At 41.5% G+C, this 13,687-nt stretch overlaps 1 protein-coding gene across 1 annotated transcript in view; it reads left to right on the forward strand.

Moving 5' to 3' along the window:
• The window catches only part of cplx2b (complexin 2b), a 59,113-nt gene that overhangs the window by 28,161 nt on the left and 17,265 nt on the right, over positions 1-13,687 (forward strand). The window contains exon 2 of the mRNA XM_028590184.1: positions 9,672-9,854. Within this exon, the coding sequence (XP_028445985.1) occupies positions 9,824-9,854 (31 nt within the window). The 5' untranslated portion in view covers positions 9,672-9,823. The remainder of the gene's footprint in view (positions 1-9,671; positions 9,855-13,687) is intronic.

Below are 13,687 nucleotides of genomic sequence, written 5' to 3' on the forward strand. Positions count from 1 at the left end.
TGTATATTAGGGCTGAGCAATATATCGATATTATATCGGCATAGATATATGAGGCTAGATACTGTCTTACATTTTGGATATCGTAATATCGCAACGTGACCCAAGTGTTGTCTTTTTCTGGTTTTAAAGTGCCCATATTATGCTCATTTTCAGATTTGTGATTGTATTTTGAGGTTGTACCAGAACAGGGTTACATGGTTTAATTATCAAAAAACACCATATTTTTGTTGTACTGCACATTGCTGTAGCTCCTCTTTTTCTTTTCCTTTTTTGTGTTGAGCTCTCTGTTTTAGCTACTGAGTGAGACATCGCACTTCTCTCCCATCTTTGTTGGGAGGAGCACATGCGTAGTAGCTAGGTAAGGATCACATCAGCTAGCTGTTTGTTTCTACAACTCATTGAGTAAATATTTTGTGATAGCACCAATAGTCAACCCTACAATATCGCCGAAATATTGAGGTTTTTGGTAAATGTACATGTAAATGTAAATTACCTAAAGTTTTATATATAAAAAATATACCTAAAATGTAAGAGCCAGGCAGCTATATAGGAATGCCTAAAAACTCAAAAATGGCAGATTCAACCCTTAAAACAGCTTTTATGGTTTTCATTTTTTTTTTTTACAATAATAAATATAATTTGTGTTTGACCAACAGCATCAACAGTTGACTCTTTATTTGTGATAATAGTTTCATATTCTATGGCATTCACTGTTCGTGTTTCTTCAGGTTTCACAAAGAGTTTAACAATAATGATAGCAGTCATATCACATCTATACAGGGATAGTGGTATAAAGCGGTTAAACATATTCAAATATATATATATATATATATATATATAAATATATATATTTTTTTTTTAACACATTGGTATCAGATCAGTACTTGGTATCGGCCGATACGCAAGTTCAGGTATCGGAATTGGGAAGAAAAAAATGGTATCGGACCATTCTGTGATAGCTCACCATCCCCACCCCTCCTCCATGCAGTTGCTAGGAGCCAAGGAGGACACGGAGGATAAAAAAACATGACGTAATTATCTTCTGTGCGCGAAAGTCGCCGGACGCCCCAATCTTCTGAACACAGTCATACTGAGAGATACAGAGAGAGTTGTGTGGAGCTGGTAGTCTTAATTAGATTGTAGCAACTCATTTGGTAATGGCTTGAATGTAACGGACGTTCATTAACATCAAAAAGTTACGCACTAAAGCTTTAAACACTCTATATTTATATATACTATACATTTTTTTTTTAACTTACTCTTTCTTTATGTGTCTAAAAGAACTAACCCGAACCACAAAAACATCATAAAAACATGAACACAAACGCACGCATCCGCCCACGTGCACAGCCCCGAGAGTCCTCCCGCCTCCACATGTCCTGAGCAAAAGCAGATCTATTAGCAAACCAACCAAACGCCAAAGGGTAAAAAGACCAAAAAAAAGTGAGAGAAATAAACACATGACCTAACACATAAGCAGGTAAAGAAAGAAAGGCACACAGAACAAAAAAAAGTAAAGGTTATCTATAAGATAACCAACTCATTTATTTAGTTACAAACAGCTGTTCTTACCACATTTATACTAATTACTCAACAGGGCTTCTCGACCAAATACTGAATATAGACCAAAAGCAGAAATAGAACGATATGTGAAAAATTGGTGTCTGTTATCTAATCTGTCATAGTTTCCAACTTGCAGGAAGTTGTGTGCTATAATAAACCACATTAAGAATTATTAAAATATAAAATATGCAGGTTAAAATTAGCATCCTCCATGCGACATACTGTCATTTCGCAGAAGTTCCTTTTACATCCGAAGGCGGGTTGGTCACTTTCAAAGAGAGAAAAATGAAATGGAGTTCATGTATCCCTCCTCTGCCTTCCAGTCTGTGCTGCGGGAATAATTTATCACGGCGAAGTCACATGAATAAGTAATGTCGCCGGGGCGGTGAAGTCGCTGCCTGGCAGGTCTTGAGAGCGAGGCCCGGCGTTAGCAGCTCATCATTAATTCATTCGCCAATGTCTCCGGAATTTATTTTCTGTCTTTGATGACTTTTTTTTTTGCAACATGTGTTGTTTTGTACAGCCAACAGCCGCGTTTTACTCTGGACTAACGCGATGAAAGATGCAGATACACCTAGTGTACTGTGTGTGTGTGTGTGTGTGTGTGTGTGTGTGTGTGTGTGTGTGTGTGTGAGTGAGACTGGTTTTATTGACTAGAGTAAAGCAGCTGTGCAGGAAATGACCACAAGTGTGATGTTGTTCAGTCCACAATGCAATTTTATGGAGAGATCAAACTTCTTGATTTTCTTTGTTGGGATTTTGTCTTTTTGACTTATTCCGCCTGTGACTCAGAGCTTGTTTACGGTCTTGCTGGACGATTTTTAATTAAAAAAATATAAATTATATAAGGAACTGAACTGAATTGTCATCACATATCAGTCAAAGGATTTCTTTTTGGCTGATTTTGGGCGGTTTTGTCGTGGAAATGTTTCACTACGTGAATCGCAGATGACGCAAATTTACGCTCAACAACACGTTTAGTTTTTCATGTATGATGCTCCTTGTGCAAGGGCAGGCTTTTCTTACTAACCATTTGTACAGATAGCTACAAAACGTAATGCCCTGTAAATCCTGCGTATTCCACTTATCTATTACTGTATGCACCAACGGAGCAGATATGTGCGGAAACACTGTGCCGCGAAACGCAGATTCGTGCAAAGTAGATTCGTGCCTGATCAAGCACCTGACTTGAAGGATCCAGTCGCGCTGTAGCCTTCCTGTATGTGATTACCTACTGGCGTAAGAAATAGAGGAGACGCCGAAACGATTGCTTCAGCTCGTGGGCCGACCGCCTCATCGCAGCTGGTATGAACTGACGGATTCGATAACACGATAACACAAAGTGAAAATAGCTCCGCTTCATGGGGCTTCGCGGCTATTTGCGGCGTGTTTTCGCTGTAAGGCTGCGATGATCCGCGCGGGGTGGATATGTGGTTCCTAAAACACGTGGCTTTCATGCCCGGGAGAGGAGTCATGTCCTAGAAGAAGTTAAGGAGAAAACACAAGACTTTCACCCAGAGAATGGGTGTTCGTGTCCCGGGAGTACTACTTAAGGGGACCAGTGTTTTAATCCAAACCACGATCTTTTTTTCTAATCTTAACTAGTCGTTTTGGCGCCTGTACATAACTGTCTTAGCCGCATAACGCTCAACTTTTGTCGGCTAAACTCAACTGTATCCGCTGTTACAACTGTCCCCTCGTGGTGTCCTGTACCTGGCTCACAGTCCCCTTTTCTCGGCTAAACCTAAGCGTAAAGACCGCTAAACTTAACTGTCATGTGACCGGTCGGCTAAACTACTTCACATAATCAGTCGGCAGTCGCCGTAATTCAGTACGACATCATACAAATAGTTGTGCACACGTTTTGTATGTTATACACCACCAGAATGCATTGGAATAGGCCTCTAGACAGACCAAAAGCTTAAAGGGACAGTTCACCCCTAAATCCAAAAAACATAATTCCCCTTTTACTTGTAGTTCTATTTAAAGGAAAGGATATTGTAACTTTTGTAGTCCTTTTTTATCTGTCGTCCTGGGGGAGTCACGCTAACCTGATGAGGAAACAGCTCCTGTCAGTCAGCCATTTTGGTTCATTCATCCAGCTCTTATATATTGATTTTCCCATTCAGGGCCAGTCGAATGTCCCAAGGCTACCACTCATCAAACACAGGGTGAAAGGCCAGCTGGGGGCAGTGTATGTGTGTGTGTGTGTGCGTGTGTTTGTGTGTGTGTGTGTGTGTGTACTGACCATTACAAATTACTTTTGTCGTTTTTTTCAACATCTATTTTTGAAACTGGTTAAAGGGGACAGGAGCATTTCGCCTGTGATTTATTTTGTTTCTTTCTGTACACCCGAGAGCTCGTCAGATGTATAGTTTCTGTTTTGTAAAGTCTTATTTTGGCAGGAACCAGAACCTGGACCAGATTGCTATTCCTCCAAACTATACGACAATAACGTTGTGAAATGGTTGCAGTTTGGTTAGCTTTACGCACCAAAACTACTTTAAAAAATGGTGCTTTGGGTTAAAATCAGACATTACTTCACTTCAGGTTACACACGTAACACAGAACGTGACCATGCTCCGTTTGTTCCGTAAAGTTAAACTCTTATACTTTGTCACATTACTTACTGCTTTGCTCTGTAATAATTAATACTTCAGCTAGAGGGCGCTGCCACCATAAACGTAAATATGAGATGTAATTGTTGCTTGAACATGCAACTTATGGGAGAGTTTTTCGGGGGGCGGACAGTCTAAAAGTTTACTTTTGCGGAAACCAGAACCTGGACCAGATTTCTGGAGTTGAGATCGAGGTAAAGTCTCCTGGAAAAAAAACGGTTAACATCAGTCAGGCTGATTTCAGACTTGCATGTTGTAATTTGCTTCAGTTCAGTGCTGACCACAGTGTACTACAGAGATAGACACATGGTGGCGGTGGGTGGTTAAACAGTGATGAGAACATTACATCACATCACTAATGCAGCAAAGATGCACATTGTGGGGTGAAAATCTCACATCTCCACAGTGGTTTTGAAAAACGATGAATGGAATATTTGTGGTTAAGAACATCTCAAATTATGAGCTTCCGAAAGAGTTTAATGAGACTATTTTAACGGTCTAAGGTGTGTTAAGGGGCGTGTCCAAATCCACTTTTGCTAGTTTATTTGTAATCTTTTGCATGTTTGTGTGCTGGCGCGCTTCCCTGTGTGTGTGTGTGTGTGTAACAAGCATAATGTGCGTGCGCTGTGCACGAGCCTAGGCACATTTTACTAATTTGCTGTTAAAATAACAATGAAATGCTGCGTCATTGACTTTAGAACAGGTTTTTGTTGGTCAATGGTGCGATCACTTCCCGCTGCCTCAAGACACCAATACGCCCAGAATGCACCTGAACACACCTCCCTGTAAGACCAGCACGCCCATGGGCCACAGTTGGGCGCAGGTGCATTTGCTATTTAAAACGACGCGGGCGCTGGATGGGAAACTGACTCGGTCTTAAACCAGCAAAGACACTTGCGTAGGGTTTTGCGCTGTGCCGGGTGCAGGTTAGGGCCCTAAGAGGACAGGGGATTTTCTTAAAGGACCATACTGATGTTTTTAGCTCCTTTATACAGTTTTTTATTACATGTACAGTTTTTAGTTTCCCGCACAGCAGGAAAAACATGTTGATTTTATGGAATATCCTGACAATCAGCATCATCCTTTAAAAATGAAAATCAGCTAAACTGAAGTAAGAGTTTTTGCGCGACAACAGCAATATGTTTTTTTGTTTCCATCATTAAAATACTGTATCATCACTATATCCTGTCCGGACCTGTCATCTTTGAACTGAAATCACACACAAAAACACACACACACACACACACACACACACACACATGTGAAGCTTTTTTTCCCACCATCATTTTTTCCTTCTTCTATCCGTCCCTCTAACAAATTTCCTTCGCCTGTCACGAACACGTTGCGTTGACTGACTCACGTTTCGCCTTTCTCACCGAGCCGCTCCCATGCCCGTCTCCGGCCGTGAAACAACTTCCAATAAGCGGGATAGGATCAGCGCGCCGTCCTGCCCGGCCCTGATAACATTATCCTTCGTCACGCTCCGCTGCCAGCGCCCGGATTATGAAATTAAAAAAGGGAAGGAGAAGTAGGAGAAGAAAGGCTGGTGGAGGATGGAAGGAAAAAAATGGTTGGATTTCTGGGTAGGGGGAGGGGGAGGGGGGCGGGGTTGATGGGAGATGATGGGAGGGCGGGAGCGGGGGAATGCCCTTGGGTGCTGGCGTCAGTGATTGTATGGTATATTTGGCTCTGTGTGAAAGCGAGGGTTATGCAAGGTTTTAAAGCCCCTCCGCTATCACCAGAGCCGAGATGGTTGCAGTAGGCTGGAGAGAGCTGCTTCAGCTTCCAGTCCAACGCCAACCGCCCACTGATAAGCTTTTGCATAACGCGGCGCCGTTAGGGCCTCTGGTTTTCTGACGAGGATGGAAACGGAGGCAGGTAGAGTTTCCGCTCCTCCGTTTTCACACGATAACACGCAAGATGAACTGTTCCTGACGTCGACCTTTCGAAAGATTGTGTCGACCTGGTGCTGTTGCGTTGGAGAAGGTTTTCAGTCTGCAGGGAGATGATGGTTACCAGCGGAGACAAACCCATTTCTTAAGAGCCTTTCAAAAAATTAGGAGCAAATATCTTTTGGTGAAGGCTTGAAATGGACTGTGAGTTTTTTTGTCTCGTAACGTCAGAGTGTGCGCTTTTATCTCCACAATGAAAACGTAACACACTTTAAAAAAATAAAAAATAAAAAGAGAGCTTTCATACTGACCACATCACTGATTATGGCTGTGTATATGTGTGTGTGTATATGTGTGTGTGTGTGTGTGTGTGTGTGTGTGTCCTTTTCTTCCAGATGTCCTTGCCAGACAGCAACATCTCTTTCTTTATTCGATTAGTGTTTTCTTTGAGTCTTCTTCTGAAACAATGAGAGATGTTCTGCTGCCAGACCCCCCCCCCCACACGCACACACAACCAGCTCCTTTTTTAAAGTTATTAATCTTGCTTTTCTTCTTTTGTTATCCAAAAAGTTTTGTATATTTTCCTTCGTTCAGCTGCATGAAGTGTGTAAAGAAAGAACGTAGTACGCAATGAGTAGAATGGCTGAACGCTGGATGATCCATTTTTACCGGTCCAATCAGCGAACAGAGGGAGTGGCTGAGAACAATGACGTTGAGGTTGTGCGCTAGTTTGAGTTGTAGTTCCGTAATGGCGGCAGACAAAGATGCGAGCGAAGCCATTCAGTCCGTTGTGGCAACTCTGCCGAATATCCAGAAGTTAAAGCCTGAGCAAGAACAATCTTTGCTGAGTTGTGTTGGGGGCCATGATGATCCGTCCGTTAGTGGTGAAGGAGTTGGCTAAGGCTAACGCTAGCGATGCTAAGCCGACGTCACGACCAAACGTTAGCGATTGGTTCTGGCAGATCCAGACTGGCTCTGGGCAGAGCCAATAGTTTTAAACTTCAACAGAGTACCCGCCTTCAAGGAAGTTAACACTTGTCAATGGAGAGTGGCCAGACTCTCTGTACTAATGAAATGGACCAGAGTCTGGTAGGACCAGGCTAATGGAGCAGAGTCTGGTAGGACCAGGCTAATGGACCAGAGTCTGGTAGGACCAGTCTAGTGGACCAGAGTCTGGTAGGACCAGGCTAGTGGACCAGAGTCTGGTAGGACCAGGCTAATGTACCAGAGTCTGGTAGGACCAGGCTAATGGGGCAGAGTCTGGTAGGACCAGGCTAATGTACCAGAGTCTGGTAGGACCAGGCTAATGGAGCAGAGTCTGGTAGGACCAGGCTAGCCATAATGTACTTTTCTTTACTTTCAGAAACCTTTCTCTTTTTTGTTATTTCTTTTTCATATTTTTACCAGTACTTGACGGAAGCAACTTTGACCAGCTGTTTGACCAAAATACATTTACCTTTGCTGTCATGGTTACAAACCATATCTTGGATTTTATTCATTTTCCAAGAACTTTTTCAAATGTTGTTCATCAAGAAAATCACATCACTTTAGGAACATAGAAGCCCAATAATCTGATAAATATGTCTTGTGGTGATTCATCTGTAGATCTATTTATGTTTTGTTCTCATGACACCCGAGTGAATACACCAGCACCTTGTTTTTTTTGTTTTTTTACCAGCAGAACATCACAACACAGCGTTTTCATTTCCTTTAACGTAATTATTGAATTAATTTCCAAAATGATTGCCTCCATCCTCTCCTTACAGTGACGCACCCACACACACACACACCATTTTTTGTATGCATACACACAGATACACATTAATGAATGCCAAGACAGGTTAATTCAATTTTATTTAAGGTATCAAATCATAACAAGAGTTATCTGAAGACACTTTACAGATAGAGTAGGTCTAGACCACACTCTATAATTTACAAAGACCCAACAATTCTAGTAATTCCCCCAAGAGCAAGCATTTAGTGCAACAGTGGCGAGGCCAGGACAGACCCAGGCTGCAGGTAGTCCAGCACAGGCAAGCAGACATCTGGTCCTGTCATTTGTGTTTCTCGTATTGTGTGTCAGCATACAGTAGTTAATGAAATCTTGTGTGGCTGTGTCCTCTTTGCGTGTGTGTGTTTGTGTGTGTGTGTGTGTATGGAAATGAGGCTCTTCACCCCCTGAAGCGCTCGGTCACAGTTACAAATGGATTGTGGTCCCGCTCGGCCTTGTCTCCCCTGTTACCTCCCAGAATAAGCTGTGCAACTCAATCTGCCGTCCCATCCTATCTCATCCCAGCTCTATTCAGCTTCGGCATATTGGCGTGGCGAAATTACACAGGAAGGGGGGGTGTTTCTCGGCGAGGAGGAGCGGGAGGGATCTGCTTCATTATGGAAATGGCGTTCTGGTTTGTCAGGTGCAATAAATGTGGAGGATTTCATCTTGGTTGACACTAGCGCAGTATGAGAGTTTATCAAATAGATGAAGGGGCAACAGTGAGAGTTTACAGGGACACAACACAGGGACAACAGGGCATTATATTTAAAACAAGCCAATGAGCAACCAGGCTCAACCAGGCTTAGTGATCAAGGCAGCTGCAGTTTCCATAATGGCCACTGTCCAACTGTATTACAAACAACGCAAATACCTCCTCAATGACATTTCAGGGGACAACACATGGGTGACAGAATGACACACACATCAATTGTATTATCAGCTGGGATTGGAAACACAGGAAGTAGTTTCTGAAACTGAGACAGTGGATTGTCATAGTTTATGAAATATTAATGAGAAAATATATGAGAAAAGATGTGACTATCTTTTGCTATTTCCCTTACAGTGCAAGTATTTGTGTTTTATGTGTGGATTAGGGCTGCAACTAACGACTATTTTCATTGTAGATTAATCTGTTGATTATTTTCTTGATTAAATAATTTGTTGTTTGCTCTATAAAATGTCAGACTATGGTGAAAAATTCAAATCCTCAAATGTCTTTTTTTCTCAAAAATATTCAGTTTATTGTCACAGAGGAGAGAAGAAACTAGTTATTCACATTTAACAAGCTGCAATCAGAGAATGTTTTATTTTTATTTTTTTACATAAAAAATGACTAATCAATTATCAAAATAAATTAATTTCACAGTTGACAACTTATCGATTAATCGCTTATTCTTTGCAGCTCTAGTGTGGATGTAAGAAGATTTTCTGCATGCGTGGTGAATGTGTGTCATGAGTTTAATGGATTAAAATCAAACACGTTGTTTTATTTACCATGAAATATTTATGGCCAGTCAGCGGTAGAAGATGAGCGATCCAGTGGTATTGACTTACAGAGGGATAAGTGACTTGGAGCAAATGGCCTGAGTATTGATCCACGGGCTTCCCAGAAAGGGGTTCCTGTCACAGAGATAGAGCGCTAAGAAGATCACATTATCTGTTGTTTGCGTGATCCGCTGTCTCGCACCATCCGATAACAGACGGACTGGAGATCTATATCGCTGTATTTAGTGTCTCTATTGACGTTTTGAAGATGGAATTGTAAACCCAGCACTTCCTTAATTACCATGTATTCCAAACTAATACCGATTTTTTCTCTCTCAGGTCCAGAAGAGATTCACTGAAGACGTTCAGGATCACGACAGAAGGAAGGGAAAGTGCGAAGGACCAAGACACCCAGAGATCCCAGGCTTGTTGGCTACGTGCTCAGTTCTCTTTGGTTTTGAGATAAACAACTACACGAATCAGCAGGAACCATGGATTTTGTTATGAAGCAAGCTTTAGGTGGTAAGTACTCAACTGTAGCCCCAGCATGTGCATCGTAACCTGTCAATGCTTTGGCAATTTTCTATGCCGCAATCAGGTCGGAACAAGAGTTGGTAAATTTCTGTTAAGATGGTTTAGAAAACTTTAGCTCAGAGCCCAGTAAAGCCTGCGTTCTCCTGTCAGTTTCATTGAAAATGACTGGGGAAACAACGGTCAGCAAATACAAAGCATAATTTAAAGGTTTTTCTGTGCTAAGTTACATATTGGCAATTGAGCAAGGCAGATCAATGATCATTAAACTGATTAACGGTTGGATCAAATGCCATAAATCTTGTAAAGACCATTGTATTAGCACCAATGTACTAACAAACGCTTTAGTTTATGACCAAATACCTGTTTTTTTTTGCAGTGACTTGAAGGAGTTGCATGTTCTGCTTGAGATGATTTGCTCACATTGAATCTAAATGATCAAAATTGTTACTGCAACTTTGTTTCAAGTTTGCACAGCTCGAAAAGAGTTGATTTTATATGAACTACTGCATGTGAGAGGGGTAACATGACCAGATCTCAAAAACATAACATCCTTGGTGTAGCTTTGTTAGTTTGCAGGATATCTCAAAAATGTGTGGATACAGACAACACTTTTTCGAATCCATTCAGAACAAACAAATCTACGTCACCTTCTGCGTCACGTGCGTAACCGGAAGTTAAGTAACTAAACCAGTGTTTGTCATCAAGACCACCTAAACCGAGAACAAGTCATCACCAAGACCAGACTGTAAGGCATTGAGACCAAGACCAGACCAGTGTGAGTCCCACACTGCATGACGTGATAAATGTGGAAAATGCTAACCATTGGCACTCCTCAAATTGATCTGAAAGATCCACATTCCCATAAAAAACCTCCACAGAAAACAAATTAAGATTCGTCTTCATTCACCTCTTTCTTTGCCATAAGTGTATCATGAGAAATGCCTTGATAAAATAATCAAAAGACAGTTGTGGTCTTGAAATAAAATCCAGAGTCCTCTTTATCTGAGACCGAGTCAAAATGTGATCGATTCCGAGACCTTCAAAAAGTGGTCTTGAGATCGGTCTCGAGACCAAGCCTGATCTCGAGTACTACAACATTCTCGCGTAATGATTTTAACCCAAACCACGATCTTTTGTGCCTAAACCTAACCAAACTGCGATGTTCCATTTACGACACATTTAAAACGCGAACGTTCTGTTGTTTAGATATGAAGACGCTCCTGTGAGTCGTATTAGAGGCTAGAAATAAACAACCTATGTCGTCATATGGTTGGGAGGAACTGTCGTATCAGACATAAGGCAGACATCAATCATATTATTCAAAATGTTTTAAAGTTGTAAAATATTTATGTTTAAACTATATTACAGGATGGAATAATCATCAGGATATGATGTGATACATTTTTAATGCGAACAAGTTCTTTTTGTAAGTTCAAAGCTTTGCCACTGCTTTTCATTCATACCCCAGGTGACTTGTACATCGGCTGAGGCTGGACTCAATCAGTAAGAGCAACATAAAACAGGCTGGGTGAATGTTCTTGTAAGTGAGGGGCCCCCAGGGGCCAGAGGTCAATGTCTCCTTAAATCAACCCTCTCATCTCGTTCCATCAGCTCAGTGACCACCGGCCAGAATGAAATGAGATTTATTCCTCTACAGCTCAGCCTGCCCCTCTCTCTTTTTTCCTCCCAAAACTCTCTCATCCCCATCACTCGATTATTTCTACTCCTCCCCTCCCTCGTCCATCTCCATCTCACGTCCCCTCTTTCTCATTTCTTCCTCTCGGTTTTCATTCCATCGATTCCTCCATGCTTTATTCCCCTGATCCCTTTACGCACCTAAATCTTTCTCGCTCTTGAATTTTCTTCTCCTTTAAGAGGGTCTGACTGGGGCCAAATTATATTCAGACTAATTGGGTCTGGGCGTTGCTTTTCCCTCTCTATTTCGATCTGTCGGCTTTGACCACGTTCTGGATCAGGTCTAATGGGCTGTTTCGTATTGGGTCTGACTGTCTTTGGGTGCTCTTTTTGATCTGGTCTCATTTTTTAGATTTAAGTATTGCATGTTCAGGTAGGTTTTCCATGGGTCTGCTTTTATTCGGAAAACCTCTTTTCTACCTACCAAGACAAGTCCAAGACCAGGACTAGTTGAGACCAAGTCAAGACAGATTCCAAAATGGTTCGAGTCCAAGACAAGACCGAGTCCAAAAAGGTTAGGGTCCGAGTCAAGACTGAGTCCAGGACAACAATAAAAAAAGTCTTATGCATGACAGTATCAAGACAATCACTTCAGGTTATTTGTTGATCGAAAAGTTGCAAAAACAGTGTATAGCCACTCCCCTAAATATCATATAATCTAATCTAAAGAAAACAGAATGACATATGTTGATACCTCATAATAGCAGTGTTAGAACTGATACAAACACCAATCCACTACTATTACCACTGCTAGGCAGTGACGTGCGGTGATGTCAGTGAGAGGCTAGGCACTGATGTATGACAGCAATCGGCATTAATTCAACCACACTTATCAATTCATATTAAGCCCAAAATAGTTTCTGACTCACCAATCGGTATTATTTATAGACATAAAATCCATCCGCCGCTCTTTCCTCGTTAAGACGTCGATCACAGCGTTGTAAAACTCGTCTTTACGGGCCTTCAGTTTGCATAGTCTCTGGCTCTCAATTGATATAATGGCAATGGCTGAAAGAAGTGCTTGCCCGGTCCAGTTCCGACTTTATGTTTTGATCCGTTTCAGAGTGGTAAAATGTGCGCTCCACTGAAGCTGTGGCTGGTATTGTCAAGACCAGTTGCGGACACCGCTGCTGTCATTTTGTCTTTGAATTTTGCGGGGATTACGCTTACAAACAATGTAAGCTGCGCAAATGTCCAGTAATATCTCGATTTTAATTGGTCCATGTCTGATATGTAACGTAGGAGATTACTGGCATAACATATTTACGTGTAAAGGCACAGCAGAGTTGTGCTTTTTGCCGTACATGTTGAGGAATACAAGATCGAAGTGCGCATGTTTTTCTCTTTTAATCCGCAATGAATGGACAGTAAAAGCACTGCTTATTCTACCATTTCTTTTGTATTTGAGTATGCGTAACTGCTACATTTGTCATCGTAATGTCCTAAAAATTTGAATAATACACATATATAAATCACAAGAATATACAATAAAAATAGAAATACAAGTTTATTAAATAAAATGATTTAATAAACATTTTTATGTTTGAATTTTGACAGGGTAGGCAGTGCCTAGCTTGCCTACCCTGACTGCACGTCTCTGCTGCTAGGTACTAGTAATGAGCATTTGAGCAACTAAATGAAAATATAGCTTCACTCTAGATGTAGTGTAGAAAAGAAGTGACCAGCATTACAGACTCTGTAATACTGGTCATTATAAACATAATAAAGACACCTGGACTCGGTCGAGACCAAAAGCCATATTTGGCAAGACCAGTGGCAGAGACCGAGACAAATCCAAGTCCATAGGAAAAACTGTCTCAAGTCCGGAGTTGAGTACAAGACCGGACTCGAGTTCTACAGCCCTGGCTATAGCTATCTATTTCATTTAGTGGTTGAGATAGCTATTGAGCCACCAGGGGGCACTGTTCATTTGTTCATATATCAAAATAAAGTATCTCTAACAAACGTGAATAGATGCACATTCCCTCAGCGTAGTGCAATGTGGTGGAAATGATCTGAACATGAGCAAAATACAAGAGGGTGTAAAAGAAAATAGGAGACGTAATCGGTCTGTAAACTTTTGAAATCAGTCAGAGCATTTTATTAGCTTGCTACAGCTAATCTAG

The sequence above is a fragment of the Perca flavescens genome, chromosome 10, assembly GCF_004354835.1.
Source record: "Perca flavescens isolate YP-PL-M2 chromosome 10, PFLA_1.0, whole genome shotgun sequence".
Taxonomy (NCBI): domain Eukaryota; kingdom Metazoa; phylum Chordata; class Actinopteri; order Perciformes; family Percidae; genus Perca; species Perca flavescens.